Source organism: Crinia signifera, chromosome 4 (assembly GCF_055691185.1).
Source record: "Crinia signifera chromosome 4, ASM5569118v1, whole genome shotgun sequence".
NCBI lineage: Eukaryota > Metazoa > Chordata > Amphibia > Anura > Myobatrachidae > Crinia > Crinia signifera.
Genome location: NC_139220.1, coordinates 278223648 through 278246697, shown reverse-complemented (window position 1 = coordinate 278246697; position 23050 = coordinate 278223648). Strand labels below are relative to the sequence as shown.

The window sequence follows — 23050 nt, the reverse complement described above, 5'->3', positions numbered from 1 at the left end:
GCAGTGACCAGTGGCGCTGCTGATGGCTGCCTAGGCGCTGTGCAACTCGGTGGGCATGTGTTCCCCACATGTAAGGTCTTAATGAAATGTATGTAATGCCTTCTCCCCCTGCCCCCCCCTTCATCCCTGCTTGATGCTGCACTGTAAATCCACAAAAAATTCCTAGTGTGCGCAAGCATACATGGCCAATAAAGTTGATTCTGATTCTATATGGCCATCTAGTACTCAAACGCACTAAGAGTTTGCAGAACTATACATGGCTATATAACTGCCCCACACTTACTTGTGCTATTGGTTTCACAGCAGTCACGTATCAGTACACATTTCCATCAGTCCTACACTATGTGTGAGACCCATAGGAAAACAGATCTTTGCTTGCTTACAAGTCAGTGTGTCCCACGTTGGCATCTAGAATCATGGCGAACTGCTCACATTACTTAGGCTCTGTAGCCAATCATCTACTTCGGATCCACCCACAAAAAGGACTGCAACACCATATTAACAGCAGATTCTAACCGTGTTCCTCAGAACCACAGTTCAGTTTCCAGGTCACCTGGGGATATTTAGTGTGTGACAGTAGGTTATACACAGTGAACCTGCCAGTGACCTGAAATATATGACCCATGTGGGCTAGGTTTATAGGGAGAAGCAGTCTTGGCACCATTAAGTGCGCTGATACGGCTTCTCCCTCATGTATGAGAGCAGTACAATGCAAGAAGATGGGCACTGTGCTATCATTATTAGCACTGCTTTCTACTAAATAGCACAGATACTGTCATTGCAACAGAATGTTAATTCATTGTCTGTTGAATTGTTTTGAAAGTCTCCATGGCACGTTACAAGTCTTGGGATCCAGGGCATAATAGTACTTGTGGTTCCTCAACTGCCAACATGCCCTGGTAGTCATAGGTTTGCTGGAATCTGTAGTATTGAAAAAATTTACACCATGCAAGTAATTAACATGTGAGCTGGGCATGCTGGAATGGTCACAACCCTGGCCCATTCTCAGCCCGCTTGCCAATTTATCAGCATGTAGGATTCAATTGCCGATCAGCAAAAACAGCTGTGTATTGTGGAGATGGTCGGGATTCTGAGACTCAATGGCAGTTTTCTGCCAAACCGGCACAAATGCTTTTCAAGGGTCCATTCTGATGAACTGCTTTCCTCAATGCTATCGGGAGCAACAGCATTGAATAGGTATCTGCCGCCATTTCTCATGATGGAGATAGCTTCAGTAGATACATAATCTTCATTATTTAACACAAATTTGTCTCAGCAAATTAGCTCCTAGCTCTCGGGGGGGGGGGGGGCAGTGATTAACAGTGAGAGGCAAATGTGCCCCACACATTCCTGGCTGTGTCAGTGTGACCTGTCTGTCACGTACATTCTGCACTAACCCAGTTTTACGGTGTTAATCACAACATGGTTTAGTTATTCTGTGTAGACAATCCATGTCACTCTTGAAATCCCACAGGTAGGTGTCCCCATGGGCCTGTCCCAGTTATCTACTGTACACCTGCTCCCTAGCAAACATCAGCTCCTTTAGCTTCCACACTGATTTTCTATTCCAACCATTTGGGTCAAATGCAGCTTCAGACTCCATGACAGAGTTTAGGTGAGACCATCATCCATACACTCTGCCAATCTTTACTACTACATTCCCTTTAGTCTCCCTCTGCCACCTTAGTTCATTCCAATAATTAACAAAGGAGGATAGAACCCAGGCACAACCAAAGCTGCTGTACAGGGAGTGTGTAGGTCTCCCGATATTAAATGTATGAGCAAAAAAGAGGGGAGTACAGCGCTAGGTTTAACTGAAAAGAATGTACACTACCACATGTACATAAATTCAAAACATTTATTATACAAAGGAATAAATGAGAGCTCTCATAAAAACATATATAGTGATAATAAAACAAGATATAAAAGCAATCATACAGAGGCTCTCTGAATATAGCTCCACAGTGTAAGCATCAGCACATGTATAGTTACCAGAGGGAGACGGGGGGGCATGTGTAATCTCCTTGGTGATTATACTGCATGGGTATGTCCCAATCCGGATAAAATGCCCAGTAGTCCAGGAATCAATATAAAGATGGTTTTAGGCAGTCCTTATGGTATATAGATACCAGGCTTGGTGTTGCAATGGCTGCTTGGAAAGGAAAGGTCCTGGAGGGTGGTAAACTGGTCCGGAAGTAAAGTGCAAAATTGTAGTGCAGTCTTGGCTGGTGCAAACAGGCGATAAAGTGCAGTGGAGTAGTATATAAGTTGCTCAACGCGTTTCAACGCTAGCTTGCGTCTTCATCAGGAGCTGGGGTATAGTGTCTTGTCAGGAGACCTTATATTTATACCCTGAGTTAATTGTTCCCTTGATTGCAGGTGTGGGAACTTTGATAGGTAATGCATTTAATACAATTAAAAACATACATTTGATATATACAAAATAAACAATGTGGTAGGCATGCACAGGAGGAGTATGTAAAACATAAGTATTATACGAAATGACAATGAAAACAACCAATTTGTGAAGTATAGTGTATGGTCATGTGATCACGTCACGTGATCGGGGTTAGTAACCCAATCCCGGAAGTGACTTAATGGTAGATATAGTCTAGCTTGTTAATACAATAGGAGTGGTGTTCTGTGTTAGGTAGATAGCGTGATGTATATCACGAGGTGGTGGGATTTCAATAGAGCAATTAGATCCATAAGAAGTGAGCGTCTACACTTCGTAGGCTGGAAGTGTCCGCCTCGCGTACTTCCGGTTGGCAGACGCACGTATGGTTGGCCGGAAGTCGTCATTCTTATATGTGTCAAGCGTCTCTAAGGATGCTGGGCGTCTGGCGTCTGTATTACCGATTGGCAGAAATGCGGATGGTTGGCGGAAGTTATTGCTCAGTGAGGACCATCTCTGCATAACGCTCCGTTTATTTCCGGGAGCTGTGTTCCCGGAGGGCGGAAGTAAGAGTATATTATACACATGGTTGGCAAATCGTTCATTCTATGTATAAGCTTTATAGCGGTGACATGGAGAGATATAGATATTATGGGCAGTGAATAATAATGACAGATTATGATAAAGAATTCGAGATACTGTATCTCTTACTACTGGAAAGATTTATGATGTAAATTTGTTTAGTATAGAAGAGAAAATATAACAAAGGAAAAAATAAAAAAATAATAATAATAATAAATAAAAAATAAAACATGTAAAATATATATAAAATAAAAAATAATAAATAAAATAGAAAAATAAAAAATGGAGATATAATGAATTCAATAAACATTAAGCTATTAGTACATATAAAATACATAATTATAACGTTAAATACGTTCCACATGTAATCTGAACACACTGGTATATATCCACATGTATATAAATACACATCTGGATATAAATATATAGCTAATGAAGCCGTCCACAATCATGATATATATTTAGTATGTGACCTATGCATTCAAGCATCATGCACAAAAATAGGCTAGATTGTGACGATGTATTTGACCAATGAATATTATCCCCTGCAATGGTGCAACACAGAGAGTACATCATATAAAGGGGATAAGAGAGAAAGAAAAGCGTGGATGAGACATGGGGGGGGGGGGAAATGACAGAGGGATGTTTATATTACACTGTTTAGCTCAAGTGCCTCATTGAGGCCGTCCGGATGTAAGCTATTCAATTTGAAGGTCCAAAAAGACGCTCACTTCTTATGGATCTAATTGCTCTAGTGAAATCCCACCACCTCGTGATATACATCACGCTATCTACCTAACACAGAACACCACTCCTATTGTATTAACAAGCTAGACTATATCTACCATTAAGTCACTTCCGGGATTGGGTTACTAACCCCGATCACGTGACGTGATCACATGACCATACACTATACTTCACAAATTGGTTGTTTTCATTGTCATTTCGTATAATACTTATGTTTTACATACTCCTCCTGTGCATGCCTACCACATTGTTTATTTTGTATATATCAAATGTATGTTTTTAATTGTATTAAATGCATTACCTATCAAAGTTCCCACACCTGCAATCAAGGGAACAATTAACTCAGGGTATAAATATAAGGTCTCCTGACAAGACACTATACCCCAGCTCCTGATGAAGACGCAAGCTAGCGTTGAAACGCGTTGAGCAACTTATATACTACTCCACTGCACTTTATCGCCTGTTTGCACCAGCCAAGACTGCACTACAATTTTGCACTTTACTTCCGGACCAGTTTACCACCCTCCAGGACCTTTCCTTTCCAAGCAGCCATTGCAACACCAAGCCTGGTATCTATATACCATAAGGACTGCCTAAAACCATCTTTATATTGATTCCTGGACTACTGGGCATTTTATCCGGATTGGGACATACCCATGCAGTATAATCACCAAGGAGATTACACATGCCCCCCCGTCTCCCTCTGGTAACTATACATGTGCTGATGCTTACACTGTGGAGCTATATTCAGAGAGCCTCTGTATGATTGCTTTTATATCTTGTTTTATTATCACTATATATGTTTTTTATATCTTGTTTTATTATCACTATATATGTTTTTATGAGAGCTCTCATTTATTCCTTTGTATAATAAATGTTTTGAATTTATGTACATGTGGTAGTGTACATTCTTTTCAGTTAAACCTAGCGCTGTACTCCCCTCTTTTTTGCTCATTCCAATAATTAACATGGCTTATTTACCTATTACGACACTGCATCCGTCACATGGAAAGGGTGTGTTTAAGGCTTTCCTTTGAACATGCTAGAGGCATCACCATGGAGAGGTGATATTGCCCATAGCAACCAAATGGTCTCACCACGGGCAGTATGAACCACGATAACAGGGTTTGTATTAGTGCCTCACACCCAGAATACCTACTGTTGGGCAGAGCATTTACACAAACTCTTGCACGGTGTAAGTTTTGTTTAGCATATAAGTATAAAATAGACAAGACGCACTCATGTTCAATCAGTTTTATTGCCTTTATGTGTATACAAATACAGCATTGTGCATTCACGTCTTCAGTAGAGGGTCTGTATGTCCACACCTAGAATGAGAAAAGTGTAAGGGATTAAGATAAACCAGATTAAAAAGGTGTCAAATTGAAGCTAGTCTGCCACTTATACACTGGAATCTAGACTCCTATTGCCATGATGCAGTTACAGCTGGCTTTACAAGTGCAATATGGCAGATTGCCTGTGCCACAAGAAAAGTTGTACTGCTGGGCATCTTGCTGAAAGCATCAGATCACCCTTAATGCCCAGGTCACATCTCACAGTTGTGTCAGATCAGGGATCGCAGAACTTTCACATTGAACGCAGGGGGCACCCTTCTTATAGCCCAGGTTGAATTACCCGATTTGTTGACAAGCATAAAATACTGGTGCTTTCACACCATTCCTTGACCAAGGTCCACACCTCACCAACCTGGGTCCAAGGTGAGATTGGATACTAAAATATGCAGAACCTGCTTATTCCTCTTTCACGTTTCCATTTTGGGAGCCTTACTCCTTGTCTCTGAAATGCAGCATTCAGGTAGGTATAGATATGGCTTTGGAACATGGGGCATGCAATTATCTCATAAAACGAAGTGGATGAAACTGATTTTAACTGCGCTATCCTGTTAGATCTCCCGATTAAAAGCAACCTGTTTTCAGCCACTGCGGCCCTGCCTGAGCCAGTTGGAATACAGCCCCCGGTAAGCTGCAGCATGCGCCTGCCCACCAGGGCTAACTAGATGTCCCCACAGCAAGCTTATTACCATTAAGTGCAGATCACATTTTGTTTATCTACATAAAAGGTGTGTCGCACCTTGCATTTTGAACTAGATGCAATATGATCTAGTTCAAAAAGTACCTGCAGCCCACACTTTGTGCTGTGCTTGGGGGCACGCATTACCTCGCACTGTGAATGGGCACCATTAGGAACTTTTTAAGTACAAGTTGCTTCCTTTACATTCTGGCAGGTTCACCACATTAGACTGAAAATCAGAGTGGAACGTTCTCGTCAGTTATCGCCTCTGACGGCACTTCCTATTCCAGAGTCTCATCATGTCACAGTCTTGCCCAAAGTAGACCCTACACATTGCACAAAGGCCATCTGCCTGCTGAGCCCAAGCACTAGACTTACTTCTGTAGACTTGCAACCGAGAAACATCAACCAGGGCCTAGAAGAGAAGCATTTGAGAATCAGACATCTGTTCCAATGAGTTGTCTTAAAAATAAAAACCTCCCAATAATAGACATGGATGCAGTCAGGAGACCGGTTCTCAACACAAGAGTTCTGCCGGTAATTCCAGCTATTTTGGTTCTGCTTCATCATTTACCTCCATGTATAGCGGCTGATACTACAAATCTTGTAGCCTGAGCCAGATTATGTGCTACCAGCATTTAGATATAACTGCCTTTGGCCAGTGTCTGGGCCTTAGATGTATTTAATTTAACCATGACATTGTACAGCGGTCTACAGATAAGTTTGTGCCATTAACTGGAGTTCTAGAAGATTGGCTATCCAAGACTCACCTTGCTTTCTGAAGACAGTGTTCCATATGTGCTGTGAAGGCAGCTTGTCAGGAAGACACTTCTACAGGGGAACAGGATACAATTCCAATTAAAATGCTGCTTGATTAAATCCCTTAAGCACCCAATGCCAACCTGTTCAACACACTGAGGCAGTCATTGTGGTAACTAATGGTAAGCACCATAATTATTCATAAAAAACTGATCTAATACACCAAAACCTAGTACGTAATAAGCCACAAAACCTAGTACGTCAATAAGCCACATTCTCAAACCCATATGCTCCACAGGACAATTGTCTCAGTGTAAGTGATCCGTCAGCCATTACTACTAGACCAAAACAAGTCATTTGTCCCATAAACAATTGTAGCACCTAGGTCTCCTAATACAAGTGGATGCTGTATGACTGCAGCACTTGCTGGGCTCAGTCCCATATCCGCAAGGAGTCATCCAACAGTCTCCCAATATATAGTCATCATAGACCAGCAGAGCTCCCGGTGTCAGCAGGATATTCTCAGACTAAGTTATGTGCGTACCAATATTCATTTAGTTTCTTATATAGCACATTCTGCAGCACTCCAAGAATATTTGACCTTTCACATCAGTCCCTGCCCCAGTTGAACTTACAATCTATATTCCCTACCACATTCTAGGGTTAATTTGGTTAGGAGCCAAATAACCGACCAGTATAGTTTTGGATTGTGGGAGGAAACTCATGCAAGTATGGGGAGTATATACACAAACTCCAGTTAGGGCCATGGTGGGGATCGAACCCATGACCTCAGTGCTGTGAGGGTAATGCTAACCATTACACCACCCGTACTGCCCCATATAGGAATTAACAAAAGCCATGAGGCCCTCATGTTATTCTGTTATATTGGAGAACCAGCCTCAAAGTGGTCAGAACATGTTTTCTTAATTGGGTTGTGTTAAATTTTAGACATTAATAAACCATTGTTGGCAGACCTTCACAAGTTTACATTAAGATATCGGGGGCATGCAATGTGGGATCACGGCTGTCGATACCCGTCGACAGCCATGATCCAGGCCCGTTTGCTGTCAGATTGACCGCATAACAGACTGGATTCAATGTCCCACCTGCCGATGGGTACAAAGGGGGCACGGCCACAAAAACAGCCATGGATTGTCAATCTGCGGCCGTTAGCAGAACGGGCCCTACAGTTTCTGAAGTCGGGCCCATTCTGCCGTGATCCCACATCAATGCTGTCGTTAATGACAGCATTGAATAGGGAGCAGCCGCCATTTCCCACGTCAGAAATAGCGATGGCAGAATGCATACCCCCCATAAACAGATGCCAGGACTGCTTATTTTACCAGCAGCGGCTAATTTACAGCCACGGAGTGGGAGGGGCCACAAAGGCTGCCTAATCAGTTATTAGCTGCATGGCAGTTCCTGGGAGGGGACCAGGCAGCTAGTTTGTCATACAGTCAGGTATGTGTTTCTGTAAATCAATTCTGATCTAGAAAAGAATAGCATCAGCTTTTACCTTCAATAGGCCCAAGCTTGATTGATGTTAAGACACCTGAAGGGAAAAACAAAAATATGAACATGCTATACAGTACTAAATACCACAGAAGTTACAGCTATATACACAAAGCCTTTGCTCCCATCATGCAAATTATACACCATACTAGACTTGCGGTGCCCATACACTGGTGTGAGCCGCCGGGTCGCGTGCGGTCCGTCACAATTTGACATGACTGATCGCATGCGTCCCTGATACCTGCCAGGAGGGAGGTCCCAGGACAGGTGATCGGATCCAATGCTCACAGGACCGCACCTCAAACCTGACAGCATGTCAGGGACAGCCGATTTGGTCCGATTGGTCGCAAGTGCCCAAAATCACCTCAGTGTACGAGGGCCATTAGATATATTACTGGGACAACACTTTGACCAGGGATCCTCAATTGCTTACTGCCCCAAAGCAGATTACTACAGCAGAATGGAATTACAGATATCCAGCAGAATGGAATTACAGATATCCACCAGCAGGGGCTGCATTTACCAATGGTTATACATCAAGCACAGGCTGCTAAGTCCCCGGTGATTAGCTGCAGTGACATAGCAGCGTGGGTGTTGCTCCCATGTAATGTTGCAGATCAGGTACAGTACACTAACCAGCGACCGTCAGGGAAGCGGCACTCTGGGCTCACTACTGTCCACAACAGCGACAAGGTCACACTATTGTAGCTTGGATAAGAGCCATGGTTTTTTGAGTTCCAGCCAGGACAGTACAGAGACCACTCACCATTATTGCAGAAGGATGACAATAGAGGCGACAAGGCCGTGCTGGCAGACAGGAGACCTGCAAGAGACATCATATGTGTTAGATAGCAGCATCTCCCCGCCATGCTATTGCTGTAATTGCTGTATTTCCCTACAATGTTGCTGGGCACCAGCACATCAGCCGGAGCAGCGACCGTCAAGGGAAAGACTCAATGTCGGCCTCTGTTTGACCGAGCTGGTTACAGATAATCCTCCAACTCGGCTTCGATCAGGGCCTTATCCAATCACAGGCTGATAGTTACCTCTTCAGTCCCACTGGTGCTCCATGGCAGAGGTGTTGACACGCAGTGTTGTGTACTGTACCAGACACCTAGGGGTGTGCAAAAAAAAAAGGCAAATTAAAAAAACAAAAAACGAAAGTGTTTCGATTCTAAATACTTAACCTGGCAATTGAACCAATGACCTCAGCGCTGTGAGGAAATACCCGACTGCTGTTATGCTAAATATATTGTTTCTACATTTGGACGCTCACAGCTGCACCACCACACAAATTCAAAGCATTAGACTGCAAATCAGAGTGGAACGCTCTCGTCAGTTATCGCTTCTGACGGCACTTCCTATTCCAGAGTCTCATCACGTCACAGTCTAGAAATACTGAATATGCTGACACTACATATAGCAGACAGATGGCCTTTGTGTGCTGAGCCCAAGCACTAGACTTACTTCTGTAGACTTGCAACCGAGAGGCATCAACCAGGGCCTAGAAGAGAAGCATTTGACAATCAGTCATCTATTCCAATGTTTTCTAAAAAAGTAAAAACCTCCCAGTGATAAACATGGATGCAGTCAGGAGACCTGTTCTCAACACAGGAGTTCTGCCGGTAATTCCAGCTATTTTTGGTTCTGCTTCATCATTTACCTCCATGTATGGGGGCAGACAATGGTTAATGTCTATACAACATTTACTGTAGGTGATGATACCAATCTCATACTGTATTATAAATGGAGAGCTTGCTCAGAGCAAGTCTTTAAGATTATGTGCTACCAGAATTTAGCCGTAACTGCCTTTGGATAGTGTCTGCTGTACAATGTTGTAGTTAAATTAGCAGTCCAGTCTTACAGATGGATTATATTTAATGGCACACAACCTATAGAAGATGGACTGTCCCAAGACTCACCTTTCTTTCTGAAGACAGTGTTCCAGATGTTTGCCTGAAAGATGTAAAGGCAGCTTTATCAGGAAGTCAATGATGGAGGGGGAACAGGATCAAATGCTCATTAAAATATGCTCTGATGAAAACTGCCTGGGAGCAGTTGAAACAGCTGTCAGGTCTCTACAGCTGTCATTTTTTGCAATGATGTGTTTGCAATAAAAGCTATTTTGTTTTTTCACTTACATCGCTGAGTGCTGGCTTCAATTCCTTCTAAACAGAGGGGGCAAGTGCTTTTTTTACATATGAAGGTGTCTACTAACCAAGGATTGGTGAGAGAAGTGGATGGAGATTAAATACCAGCCAATAAGCTCCTAACAAGCTTGCTAAAGGCTGGGTTTATAAAAAAAATAAAAGACTTGCTTGGCACGTTTATGGTCCACTTTCTCTCCAAGTTTAGTACATTGACCCCTAAGTGAGTGTTACCTTGGAAACGCAAATACTGAGCAGCAGTAGCTAGGTGCCAGGGACACCACATTTTGTTATAACAGCTCATCTATTACACAAAGAAAACCTCTGGCTAATCAATGTCCAACAATACTATAGCAGTAACAGCACAGCTGGGCTCAGTCCCATATCCGCAAGGAGTCATCCAACAGTCTCCCAATATAGACTCATCATTGACCAGCAGCGGTCCCAGTGTCAGGAGATTCTCTGAGCAGTTGTGTGCGTACCAACACTGACACTAACAAAACCTGAGGCCCTCAGTATAAGTGTCCTCTGGGTCGCTATACACAGCTACGGTGCAACCATTCCAATCAAGTGTCCCTGTAGATTACTTTAAATAGGGGCACTACTGGGTGCAGCACACTATACATAGGGTACTAAGTAAGAGCACATGGGAAAGTTGGCAACATGTTGTAAGATTTTAGGGCATTTGGGTGTAATCTATACAAGTTCATATATTTTAGATGGGAATAAAAAAGTCAGACCCTCTAAACGTTTTCACTGGCTCCTTTATGCAGCAGTTGGCAAACTTCTAATAAAGGTGCAGATTTTGTTTTGATCTAGAACAGTGCAAATGTAGCTGCATGCATTACCTTGGATAGTCCCACAAGCTAGGTCCATGTCCTACACCTGAGAGAAACAAAAAAGTAGGACAAAATGAAAACCACGCAATACTAAACCACATATCAGTTACTGCTATATAAGCAAAAGCAGCCACGTGAATGATACACAATATTAAGCTTATAAATGCCATGTACTTCCTACAGTAATACATGAATATATTGAGGATTGAACTATATTGATGTCAGAACTAAAGTATTTCAAATAGCATGTTGTGTTAAAGCCAAATCAAAAAGTTACTAAATGGCTCTTGAAGGATGCTCCATGGGGGGGGGGGGGGGAGAGATCATCCTACCCAGGATCCTCAATTCCTCTTACTGGCACAAAGCAGATCACATTCAAGCGGCATTATAGCAGGATGGAATATTATAGGTCCATCAGCATTAGCCAATGTTATACCTCAGACAATTAGGCTACAAAGCACACACAAGTTATATAGGCACAGGTGTAGCTCCCAGGTAATGTTGCAGGTATAGTACAGACACTAACCAGCGACCGTCAGGGAAGCGTTACTCTGGGCTCACTATTGTCCACAAAAGCCAGTGGGTAGTGCTATTGTAGCTTGGATCAGAGCCATGTTTGGGGAGCTTCATGTGGGACAGTACAGTGACCACTCACCGCTATTGAGGCAGGATGATGCAGGTAGTGCCTGATGAGGCTGACAAGAGGGGAACCTGCAGGAGACACATGGCATTACAGTCTGATCGCAGCATCTCCCCATACCCTAGTGCTGTATTTCCCTACAATGTTGCTGGGCACCAGCACATCAGCCGGAGCAGCGACCGTCAAGGGAAAAACCTCAATGTCGGCCTCTGTTTGACCGAGCTAGTTACAGATAATCCTCTAACACGGCTTCGATCAGGGCCTTCTACAAACTCCACAACAGATCGATAGTTACCTAGTCACTGCCATGGGCCTTTATAAGATTCAGACATCACTGATCAGGCGCTCAGGTGAGTTTGCACAGCAGACTTTCAGACCTGGCAAAAGAGCGATAAGTCAGTATACAAAGCTTACAATTCAACAACGTTAATAAAACCAGGTAATAGAGTTTCTGTATTTGTTCATTACAACTAAGCACTAATGAGATTAGAAAATAGCTGAATTTTCTGTGCAATGTATGGTTGCCTGGCTCACACTCACGCTGGAGGTACCACCACACTTATTGGAACAGCACAGTAACTGGAAGACTGTACTTACAGGTGTTATAAATGTCAGCTTTAAGTTTATGGTGACAGACCAGATAATGGTTGATTAGGGAACGATCTAGTTTATAAGATTGTGGTCTACAGATACTTCCCACATTCAGAATTTTTTTTTTTTTTTTTTTTTTTAAACAATATGGCTGTTTTTGTCCAATTGGAAAGACCTGTCATTTAAACTGTTTGTATGGGCATGATCACAACGCAATGTGTGCCCACTGGTCGCTCATCTTGCTTGCTGATCCCTTCAGCATGCAGAAAGATAGCCCATCTTGCAGATTTGGCGCACAGCATCCAGTGTGTAGCCATGATGAAGGATGTGCCAACACACTAATGTTTTGCATTAAATACTGTTTACACAATTGTTCCATGTGTGCATATCATTTGGCCAAGAGTGATCTGGATATCAAGGGAAATTGGATGGATCATAAAATCAAGTCAGCCATGTGTGGGCACCTTAAGGATCAGGTTTAAAAAGTTTATCAAAATGTGCCCAGGTTAGTGATGTTTTAAGGTATACAGCTGAATACATAGCAAAAGATTTGTCAGATTGAAAACAGACAATGGCAAGTCACAGCTTGGATCATTTGTTATGCTGGTCACAGACCAAATTTCTTCCAACCATCCAACTAGTTGCTTGGATGGAATGAAAATCTGGTACTGTATGGGATAAAGGGACAATCAAATGTGCTCACAAACCCAGGAAAATGGACAAAAACATTCAGTCAAATTGTTTCAATCAAATCGGTTCAACTACAGTACTGTGTCTGAGCGACAGTTTGTCCTTATCCAGATTTTGGGAGCAAATTTCTGAAGTAAATATTACATTTGCTCCCAGCCAGTACCATATTTTTATTCCATCCCAGCAACTAGTTGGACGGTTGGAGGAAAGTTGGTCTGATACATAGCAAGCATTAAAGCAAATTGATTTTGCCCAGTAATTTTTCTTCTAGCATTTAGAAGCAAATGGTTGGTCATTTGCTTAAGGTGCCCATACACTCTGTCATGGGCACCATGTGTTTTGAACTAGATGCGATGCAATCTAGTTCAAAGTGTATGGGCGGCACATACTATGTGCCGTGCGCACATTATCACCCAGCAATTGTACAGTGTATGGGCACCTTCTGATCCATTACAGATTTTTTCCCCCTCAGATGGATTGGACAAACCTGCGTACCCAAGCTTAAGACTTCCAGAATGTCACCTAAATGAAAATGCTTCTGAACTTAAAGTTTAGGCATTTATAGCTATGGCTGGGGAACAGTATTAGACTGCAAGTCAGAGTGGAACGCTCTCATCAGTTATCGTATCTGACGGCACTTCCTATTCCAGAGTCTCATCATGTCACAGTCTAGAAACTACCGGACACCCCAAGTGCTTAACCAAAACAGACCAAGTGCAATTAGCCCAAGCACTAGACTTACCTATGCAGACTCGTGACTGAGGGACATCAATCTGGGATGAGAAGAGAAAGGATTAGGAAAGGTCTTGACAGTTACAATTTGTTTTCTTAATAAAAGCCTCCAACCCTCCCAATGTTTAGCATGGATGCAGTCAGGAGACCTGTTCTCAACAAGAGAGTTCAGCCGGTAATTCCAGCTAATGTTGGTTCTGCTTCATCATTTACATCCATGTATAGCGGCAGATACTAGAATTGTACAGACCCTACAGGGAGCAGTTACACAGCATCCCTGTACTGTAGGGAAGGGATGTATTGGACACATACCAAAAACCCCAACAATAGTATGCCAGGGAGGGTTTGACTGTCGGGAAGGAATGTTAGGGACTAGGGGTGCGTCACGCTGAAGGATTAGCACTCAGATACTGGACACAATACAGGCAAGTGGTGGCCAAGTGCCAGTAGGGAACTATACCATTCTCCAATCTTCACAAGGTGTACACACGGCAGGATATGCCGTGAGATAAGTCCTGACGCGATCAGATTGCATCGGGACTCGCGGCATGCTAGAGGGGCACCATTTACACTATATAGTGCAGATCTGCACTATATATAGTGTTACATGCCCTCTATCTGGCTGCCGATTTTCACATCAGGTTTGCAAGCCCTAAAAAAGCATGCGTTTTGGCTTCCGATGTTCCCTATATCGGGAACATCATAAGCCAAATCTTAACGCGTGTACACACTAATACTGTACTAAAAATGTATACTCTTGCTCAGAGCTAATACTTAAGATGGGGCCACTAGCACTGAGAGTCCTGGTTCTGGCCAGTATCTAGGCCTTTGTGCAATAAATTCAGTGGCTATATTTTAGTGTTAAACCTAATGAAGATGGGCGGTGACAAGGCTCACCTTGCTTTTCTGAAGACAAATGTTCACCTGAAAGATATAAATAAGAAAAAAAAAAAAAAAAATGAATCCATTGCTGGAAGGGAACAAGATCATATGCTCATTTACAAAGTTACTGCTTACATGATTAAGTCCATTTTAGTATCTTGTACTTCAAACCAGTCATTTAGGAAGCTATAATGGTAAGCAGCAGTTGCTAGGAGCCAGGGACATACTCCAAGACGCCATATTCTCATGAACCCATGCCCCCAAAGAATGATAGGCCTGCTATTACTACAATAGTCATTTGTCCCATGAGCTCATAGATCTCCTTAATACAAGTGGAAGTAAACACTTCTATATTGTTGAAGCGCTTGCTGGGCTCAGTCCCATATCCGCAAGGAGTCATCCAACAGTCTCCCAATATGTAGTCATCATCGACCAGCAGCGGTCCCGGTGCAGAAGAATCTGAGCAAGTAGAGTTGTGTGCAGACTAATGTAGGACCACCAGCACACGAGCCCAGAGGCATTTAACAGTGAGTAAGTAGCTTAATGGCAAAGTAATTAGATGGATACTAGAGGGGCGAGTGGTCATCTACTGAATTCAAGTTCTGGATAGAAATCTCCATCACAGCTCAACCTTATAAACTATGAGGGCTACTGCATTCCGTGACCATTTAAGAGGCAGAGTATTAACGAGACAGTTACTCTGTATGTATATGGGTAATAATGTCATTTTTACACTTCTATGTAAAGAAACCACATAAGTGAACACATTTACACTTCTATGTAAAGAAACCACATAAGTGAACACATTACCTGTGATAAGAGGGCTTCATCTTTATCCATTAATTGATCTGTAAAACATAAATGTGTTATAAGTACAGAACCCCATAAGGTGAAAGCCTAGGGTGCAAACAAGACACTGTTGGAGGGTTGAGTGGCAGCCATGGACAATAGAGAGAACCCAAGCTGTCAAAGACCCTTCGTCTCACTTGCATGCTAATGGAGAAGCTGCTGCTATGGAGCTAGCTGCAGTCCTCGGTTTACATGCTCGGACAACACAGGATTAAGCAGGTACAAGTTCTGCAACCTGACAATCTGTATATGCATACACAAGTCAGTAAATAGTCACTGAGCTTACTGTCCACAACAGCAGCCAGGCTGCACTAGGATCAGAGCTGTGTTTGTGGGATCTTCAGGGACCACTCACCATTATGGCAGCTGTATGATGGAGGAGGCTGGCAGAAGGAAGACCTGCAAGAGACATACGGTGTTACACAGATAACAGCAACTTCACTCCATGCTATTGCTGTATTTCCCTAGAATGTTGCTGGGCACCAGCACATCAGCCGGAGCAGCGACCGTCAAGGGAAAAACCTCAATGTTGGCCTCTGTTTGACCGAGCTAGTTAAAGATAATCCTCTAACACGGCTTCGATCAGGGCCTTCTACACACCAGAAATAAACAGGTAGACACTACAAAAGTTATAGGTTTAAAAACAAAATCGGTACTTGTTTAGTTTCACAGCGGCCGATATTGTTCAATCGATTTTTTACCTGTGCATAACCCCACTATCCACTACGCATGGAGTTGATTTTATATAGTGTGGCGAGCGCAGTAATCCGCTATGCTCGCCCCGGGCTCGGTGCGCTCGCCACACTATAAAATCAGCTCCATGCGTAGTGGATAGTGGGGTTTTGAACAGGTACAAAATTGCATCAGATATCGGCTGCCGTGAAACTAAAGTACCAACAAATCTATATCACAGGCCACTGCAACCATCCTGGGAATGGAGAGTGCAGTGGAAAAGGATGAGAGATATTTTGCTCAGAAGGGCTCTTCTGAGCGATATCTTACTATATCACCTAGTGTATGGGGGACTAAGCACTACATTAGTTGGGGGGGGGGGGGGGGGGGGGATTCATGTGCTCAGGTGTCAAATGACACCAAAAAACTCCTTGAAAAGCATATCTACCTTCTGTCACTGTCAAACTGTTGATCTATTGATTGTGATCTATACCACAGGCAGTTGCAGTAACAGATTGAGCCATACTACAGCACTGTTTCAAACAATGTAGCATTAGACCTGCAAGTCTGTGCAGTTACATCTCTTACCACAAGTCCAGTGACTGAATCAGCAACATTCCCTTTTCAACAGGTAGCAAAGTCTTTAGTCACCTTGATCCTAAAACAGAAAAGTGGAAAAATTGCTTTAACTGAAAAAGACCAACTATAGCCAGTGAGTACAGACAGCTAGAAGAGCCAGAGCTGCTCACTATATACACAGCAGGCAAGGGGGTGGTAGTTACTCCTGTGCAACATGGCTGACAAAGCAGCAAGCAGGGAGAGGACATCAGAGCCAGGGGGTTTATATATCTGACCAGTGTGCAAGTGAGGGTACAGTGAACACACAGAAACTTATGGCCAACAGTACAGGGGGTCAGTAAGGGCTAACAAGAGCATTCAGGCTTCTGCAATATGCGGCTTCCTGCACTGGGCACATGGCGCTGCCCCTGGGTACAGTGTAGGGGCACATTATAGGATGTTTTTCCCGCCCCAGATGGATTGGACAAACCTGCATACCCAAGCTTAAGACTTACAGAATTTCACCTAAATGAAGGCTTTTGAAATTTAAAATGTAGGCATTTAAGGCTATGGCTGGGGAACAGTATTAGACTGCAAGTCAGAGTGGAACGCTCTCATCAGTTATCGTATCTGACGGCACTTCCTATTCCAGAGTCTCATCATGTCACAGTCTAGAAACTACCGGACACCCCCAGTGCTCAACAAACAGACAACGTGCAATTAGCCCAAGCACTAGACTTACCTATGCAGACTCGTGACTGAGGGACATCAATCTGGGATGAGAAGAGAAAGGATTAGGAAAGGTCTTGACGGTTACAATTTGTTTTCTTAATAAAATCCTCCCCCCTCCCAATGTATAGCATGGATGCAGTCAGGAGACCTGTTCTCAACAAGAGAGTTCAGCCGGTAATTCCAGCTAATGTTGGTTCTGCTTCATCATTTACATCCATGTATAGCGGCAGATACTAGAATTGTACAGACCCTACAGGGAGCAGTTACACAGCCTCCCTGTACTGTAGGGAAGGGATGTATTGGGCACATACCAAAAACCCCAACAATAGTATGCCAGGGAGGGTTTGACTGTCGGGAAGGAATGTTAGGGACTAGGGGTGTGTCACGCTGAAGGAAGGATTAGCACTCAGATACTGGACACAATACAGGCAAGTGGTGGCCAAGTGCCAGTAGGGAACTATACCATTCTCCAATCTGCATACTGTACTACAAATGGATACTCTTGCTCAGAGCTAATCCTTAAGACGGGGCCACTAGCACTGAGAACTGGTTCTGGCCAGTATCTAGGCCTTTGTGCAACAATAACTTCAGTGGCTATATTTTAGTGTTAAACCTAATGAAGATGGGCGGTGTCAAGGCTCACCTTGCTTTTCTGAAGACAAATGTTCACCTGAAAGGTATAAAGGAAAAAAAAAAAATAATAATTAAAAATGAATGCATTGCTGGAAGGGAACAAGATCATATGCTCATTTACAAAGTTACTGCTTACATGATTAAGTCAATTTAAGTATCTTGTACTTCAAACCAGTCATTTAGGAAGCTATAACGGTAAGCAGCAGTTGCTAGGAGCCAGGGACATCAAATAAATATGTACAAGTACTGATCTCATACTCCATGACCTACTACTGCAATAAGACAAGCCATATTCTCATGAACCCATGCCCCCACAGAATGATAGGCCTGCCATCACTACAAGATTAGTCATTTGTCCCATGAGCAACTATGGGCTCAGATCTCCTTAATACAAGTGGAAGTAAACGCTTCTATATTGTTGAAGCGCTTGCTGGGCTCAGTCCCATATCCGCAAGGAGTCATCCAACAGTCTCCCAATATGTAGTCATCATCGACCAGCAGCGGTCCCAGTGCAGAATAATCTGAGCAAGTAGAGTTGTGTGGAGACTAATGTAGGACCACCAGCACACGGGCCCAGAGGCATTTAATAGTGAGTAAATAGCTTAATGGCAATGTAATTAGATGGATACTAGAGGGGCGAGTGTCATCTACTGAATTCAAGTTCTGGATAGAAATCTCCATCACAGCTCAACCTGATAAGCCATGGGTCTTCAAAACAGTGGCCCTCCAGATGTTGTGAAGTTACAAATCCCAGCATGCCTTGCCACTGTTTTAACACTCCCTTATAGCAAAACTGTGGCAAGGCATGCTGGGATGTGTATTTTCACAACATCTGGAGGGCTGCAGTTTGAAGACCCATGCTAAACTAAGATGGTTACTACATTCCGTGACCATTTAAGAGGCAGAGTATTAACGAGACAGTTACTCTGTATGTATATGGGTAATAATGTCATTTTTACACTTCTATGTAAAGAAACCACATAAGTGAACACATTACCTGTCATAAGAGGGCCTCATCTTTAGCCATTAATTGATCTGTAAAACATAAATGTGTTATAAGTACAGAACCCCATAAGGTGAAAGCCTAGGGTGCAAACAAGACACTGTTGGAGGGTTGAGTGGCAGCCATGGACAATACAGAGAACCCAAGCTGTCAAAGACCCTTCGTCTCTCTTGCATGCTAATGGAGAAGCTGCTGCTATGGAGCTAGCTGCAGTCCTCGGTTTACATGCTCAGACAACACAAGATTAAGCGGGTCACAAGTTCTGCAACCTGACAATCTGTATATGCATACACAATGCAGTAAATAGTCACTGAGCTCACTGTCCACAATAGCAACCAGGCTGCACTAGGGTCAGAGCTGTGTTTGTGGGATCTTCAGGGACCACTCACCGTTATGGCAGCTGTATGATGGGGATGAGGAGGCTGGCAGAAGGAAGACCTGCAAGAGACATATGGTGTTACACAGATAACAGCAACTTCACTCCATACTATTGCTGTATTTCCCTACAATGTTGCTGGGCACCAGCACATCAGCCGGAGCAGCGACCGTCAAGGGAAAAACCTCAATGTCGGCCTCTGTTTGACCGAGCTAGTTACAGATAATCCTCTAACACGGCTTCGATCAGGGCCTTCTACACCAGAAATAAATGTAAAAACTATAAAAGTTATAAGTTTAAAAACAAATCTATATCACAGGCCACTGCACCCATCCTGGGAGTGGAGAGTGCAGTGGAAGAGGATGCTATATATAAAAAGGTACACAAGACTGTTGACACAAGGTTTTCATACCATTCATGCTCTATAATCCACATGTCCTCTAAATGGGAAGAGAATTGTGCCGAGCAGCAGAAGGAGGCCCCTGGCCAATAGCATGGTGAGTGATGAAAGGGCAAATAAAGTTCCATACACCTTAAATCAGGCATGTCCAAACTGTGGCCCTCCAGCTGTTGTGAAACCACACATCCCAGTATGCCTTGCCATAGTTTTGCTATTACGGAATGCAAACACTGGCAAGGCATGCTGGGATGTGTAGTTTGACAACAACTGGAGGGTCACAGTTTGGACATGCCTGCCTTAAATGATCGCTGCCAAAATGAGAAGCTGAATGAGAAGTGGGGAGCTGGAGCCAATCAGCATGGCTGTCACTAAAGAGGACCTCCCCCATCTGTACATGTTGAGGAAAGGGAGTGTCATTAACGATGCATGGGAGCGTCCATCATTAACTATTCAGTTTACACACTAGGGATGACCATTGGCCATTGAGGATTCAAAAGCAGTGGTTTACGACTGATTAGAGTCTTTTTGTCCATTGATGGGGAGAACCAGATTGTTTGCCTTTAACGTTTTTTTTATGCTTAGCCAAGGAGCTGGGACACTCCACTCCTAGGTTCTGATTGGAACATGGGCCAGTCAGAGGCAAAAAAGAGATGGCCATTCAGTTACAACCATCGACTGTCATCATAGTCTACCACCAGCAATCTAATTTGCAATTGTGGCGATGGCCAACCCTAGTACACATAGTAAGATATTTTGCACAGAAGAGCCCTTCTGTGCGACATCTTACTATATCATCTAGTGTATGGGGGATCCATGTGCTTAGGTGTCAAATGACACCAAAAAACTCCTTGAAAAGCATATCTACCTTCCGTCACTGTCAACCTATTGATTGTGATCTAATCCACAGGCAGTTGCAGTAATAACAGATTGAGCCATACTACAGCATTGTGTTTCAAACAATGTAGCATTAGACCTGCAAGTCTGTGCAGTTACATTAGTCACAGAACATCTCTTACCAAGTCCAGTGACTGAATCAGCAACATTCCCTTTTCAACAGGTAGCAAAGTCTTTAGTCACCTTGATCCTAAAACAGAAGTGGAAAAATTGCTTTAACTGAAAAAGACCAACTATAGCCAGTGAGTACAGACAGCTAGAAGAGCCAGAACTGCTCTCAGCCAGCTGTTGCTCACTATATACACAGCAGGCCAGAGGGTGGGAGTTACTCCTGTGCAACATGGCTGACAAAGCAGCAAGCAGAGGACATCAGAGCCAGAAGGCCGGGGGTTATACATCAGCGCGCAAGTGAGGGTACAGTAAGATTATATACTGTATAGGGATAGAAACTCACGGCCAATAGTAGAGAGGGTCAGTATCAGTAAGGGCTAGTAAGAGCATTCAGGCTGCTGCAATATGCAGCTTACCGCACCGGTCACATGGCGCTGCCCCCGCACCGGGCAAATGGCGCTGCCCATGCATCCCCCTACACGCACATGGCACTGCCCCCCACCGGGCAAATGGCGCTGCCCATGCATCCCCCTACACGCACATGGCACTGCCCCCCACCGGGCAAATGGCGCTGCCCATGCATCCCCCTACACGCACATGGCGCTGCCCCGCACCGGGCACATGGCACTTTCCCCGCAACCCCCTCGATGCACCGGGCACATGGCACTGGTCCCCGCACTCCCCTCGATGCACCGGGCACATGGCGCTGCCCATGCATCCCCACCTCCACGCACATGGCGCTGCCCCGACACCGTCAAGGAGACACCAGAGCATCCGTCTCACCTCCGCCCTCTTCCCGCGGCCGGGTCGGCGCACTGCGGGCATTTCTGGCCACGATGCCAGGTGCACAGGAGCCTCCGTGCTCGGCCCTCTCTCTGACGCCCTGGTATCCTGGCCGGGTGGAGAAGCCGTGACCGCTGCATCGGGCAGTCGGAGTCGCTCTTCCCACCCAGGCCGCCACCCCCAGCTGGACTCGGACTTCACTGGCGCAAACATGGCTAAGGCTTCGTAGTGTGAGGGGGAAGGTTTGTGCCGGCAGGCTTATATAGCTGTCATCGATGTCCATGAACCATCGATGCATCAGACACACACATTCGATGGTTTGAATCCATCGAAGGCTAACCACAAATACAAAAAAAAATCATACATAGACAGGGTAGGGATGACCATCGGTGCGGTCGTCATCGATTGTAAAGGACTATGGGATGGGTAACCATCGATGGTTTACATATCGAAGATCATCCATTCTCTTTAAATTACTGGCTGGTAGGCCAATCAGAACCAGGGGGTAGGACTACACGGGTCTCAGGGGCAGAGCTATGCTCGCTGTCCCGGCACCTTGGGAAACTGGGGAAACTAAAACATACCTTTTCCGTTCAACTTCTGCTGTGTCATCGATGGAGGGAAACCATCGGTTCCCCCCAACATCGATGGCAATACTACATCGTCATCGGCCATAAACATTAATAGTCAATGGCCATCCCTAAGATATATACAGTTACACACACATCCATTTACAATGGTACTTGTACAATGGGGTTATTCTAGTTCACTCGGAAAGGCACAATCACTCTCATGAACAAAACCATGTGCACTGCAGGTGGGGCCGATGTAACATGTGCAGAGAGAGATACATTTGGGTGTTTTATTGTTTATGTGCAGGGTAAATACTGGCTGATTTATTTTTACACTTCAATATAGATTTCAGTTTGAAGTACAAACCCCGCCCAAATCTAACTCTCTCTGCCCATGTTACATCTGCCCCACCTGCACATGGTTTTATCCATAAGAGAGTGATTGTGCCTTTGCGAGTGAACTATAATAACCCCCAATGGGTGCAGTGTGTGCGGAGTCCCAGGGGGTCCACACTTGTCAGCTTAATGCTGCCTCGCTGAACGCCTGCAAACACACCCCCCCCTCCCCCCCATGCGAGGGGATGTGTTCACTAACATAGCACCATGTATACATTTGCAAGCAGAATAAATCATTTGATGGTCGCCGACCATCGAATGATTTCTCCTGCCTTCCGAAATAAAAGTCAGTAGAAAATAACTTTTATTTCTCCGACAAAATGTCGAAGACAGTGTGGGCACTGACGTCCTGTAACATCAGCCGCCCACCCCCTGCAGGCATCAGCCCGCTTGCGTTCCCATGGGAATGCCCACATTTTCATGGGGACGCCTTTAAAACACTCTGCATTCCCATGGCCCAGCACCGTGTCCGCCCCCGGCCCTCCCTCCCCGCAAGGAACGGCCTAGTGAGTGTGTAACTCGCC

The 23050-nt window shown here is 44.3% G+C and overlaps 1 protein-coding gene and 18 non-coding genes across 19 annotated transcripts; all 19 read right to left on the bottom strand.

Moving 5' to 3' along the window:
* Positions 1-4963: 4963 nt before the first annotated feature.
* Positions 4964-21806, bottom strand: LOC146075446 (uncharacterized). Its single transcript, XM_083184704.1, has 22 exons — positions 21559-21806; positions 20787-20854; positions 19384-19432; positions 18989-19026; positions 18002-18028; positions 17369-17399; positions 16657-16726; positions 15752-15795; positions 15358-15395; positions 14563-14589; positions 13676-13706; positions 11948-12029; positions 11668-11723; positions 11022-11058; positions 9949-9982; positions 9494-9530; positions 9073-9140; positions 8793-8849; positions 8031-8066; positions 6526-6586; positions 6134-6170; positions 4964-5052 (listed from the first exon to the last, which is right to left on the bottom strand). Exons 12-19 carry the CDS (start codon positions 11959-11961, stop codon positions 8058-8060), a joined length of 312 nt encoding a protein of 103 aa, XP_083040830.1. The 5' UTR covers positions 11962-12029; positions 13676-13706; positions 14563-14589; positions 15358-15395; positions 15752-15795; positions 16657-16726; positions 17369-17399; positions 18002-18028; positions 18989-19026; positions 19384-19432; positions 20787-20854; positions 21559-21806; the 3' UTR covers positions 4964-5052; positions 6134-6170; positions 6526-6586; positions 8031-8057.
* Positions 5990-6060, bottom strand: LOC146076850 (small nucleolar RNA SNORD49). The gene has a single exon (XR_014474242.1). It is a non-coding gene; the product is annotated as a small nucleolar RNA SNORD49 (small nucleolar RNA).
* LOC146076862 (small nucleolar RNA SNORD65) lies at positions 6256-6327 on the bottom strand. The gene has a single exon (XR_014474253.1). It is a non-coding gene; the product is annotated as a small nucleolar RNA SNORD65 (small nucleolar RNA).
* LOC146076872 (small nucleolar RNA SNORD99) lies at positions 6939-7009 on the bottom strand. Its single transcript, XR_014474263.1, has one exon. It is a non-coding gene; the product is annotated as a small nucleolar RNA SNORD99 (small nucleolar RNA).
* LOC146076840 (small nucleolar RNA SNORA16B/SNORA16A family) lies at positions 8616-8751 on the bottom strand. Its single transcript, XR_014474233.1, has one exon. It is a non-coding gene; the product is annotated as a small nucleolar RNA SNORA16B/SNORA16A family (small nucleolar RNA).
* Positions 8910-9049, bottom strand: LOC146076842 (small nucleolar RNA SNORA16B/SNORA16A family). The gene has a single exon (XR_014474234.1). It is a non-coding gene; the product is annotated as a small nucleolar RNA SNORA16B/SNORA16A family (small nucleolar RNA).
* Positions 9341-9411, bottom strand: LOC146076851 (small nucleolar RNA SNORD49). The gene has a single exon (XR_014474243.1). It is a non-coding gene; the product is annotated as a small nucleolar RNA SNORD49 (small nucleolar RNA).
* Positions 9615-9687, bottom strand: LOC146076861 (small nucleolar RNA SNORD65). The gene has a single exon (XR_014474252.1). It is a non-coding gene; the product is annotated as a small nucleolar RNA SNORD65 (small nucleolar RNA).
* On the bottom strand, positions 10540-10610 carry LOC146076871 (small nucleolar RNA SNORD99). The gene has a single exon (XR_014474262.1). It is a non-coding gene; the product is annotated as a small nucleolar RNA SNORD99 (small nucleolar RNA).
* On the bottom strand, positions 11493-11627 carry LOC146076843 (small nucleolar RNA SNORA16B/SNORA16A family). The gene has a single exon (XR_014474235.1). It is a non-coding gene; the product is annotated as a small nucleolar RNA SNORA16B/SNORA16A family (small nucleolar RNA).
* LOC146076846 (small nucleolar RNA SNORA16B/SNORA16A family) lies at positions 11778-11918 on the bottom strand. Its single transcript, XR_014474238.1, has one exon. It is a non-coding gene; the product is annotated as a small nucleolar RNA SNORA16B/SNORA16A family (small nucleolar RNA).
* On the bottom strand, positions 13528-13598 carry LOC146076853 (small nucleolar RNA SNORD49). The gene has a single exon (XR_014474245.1). It is a non-coding gene; the product is annotated as a small nucleolar RNA SNORD49 (small nucleolar RNA).
* LOC146076875 (small nucleolar RNA SNORD99) lies at positions 14914-14984 on the bottom strand. The gene has a single exon (XR_014474265.1). It is a non-coding gene; the product is annotated as a small nucleolar RNA SNORD99 (small nucleolar RNA).
* Positions 15462-15594, bottom strand: LOC146076855 (small nucleolar RNA SNORA44). Its single transcript, XR_014474247.1, has one exon. It is a non-coding gene; the product is annotated as a small nucleolar RNA SNORA44 (small nucleolar RNA).
* LOC146076844 (small nucleolar RNA SNORA16B/SNORA16A family) lies at positions 15849-15989 on the bottom strand. Its single transcript, XR_014474236.1, has one exon. It is a non-coding gene; the product is annotated as a small nucleolar RNA SNORA16B/SNORA16A family (small nucleolar RNA).
* On the bottom strand, positions 17223-17293 carry LOC146076852 (small nucleolar RNA SNORD49). Its single transcript, XR_014474244.1, has one exon. It is a non-coding gene; the product is annotated as a small nucleolar RNA SNORD49 (small nucleolar RNA).
* Positions 18420-18490, bottom strand: LOC146076874 (small nucleolar RNA SNORD99). The gene has a single exon (XR_014474264.1). It is a non-coding gene; the product is annotated as a small nucleolar RNA SNORD99 (small nucleolar RNA).
* On the bottom strand, positions 19093-19225 carry LOC146076854 (small nucleolar RNA SNORA44). Its single transcript, XR_014474246.1, has one exon. It is a non-coding gene; the product is annotated as a small nucleolar RNA SNORA44 (small nucleolar RNA).
* LOC146076845 (small nucleolar RNA SNORA16B/SNORA16A family) lies at positions 19486-19626 on the bottom strand. The gene has a single exon (XR_014474237.1). It is a non-coding gene; the product is annotated as a small nucleolar RNA SNORA16B/SNORA16A family (small nucleolar RNA).
* Positions 21807-23050: the final 1244 nt, after the last annotated feature.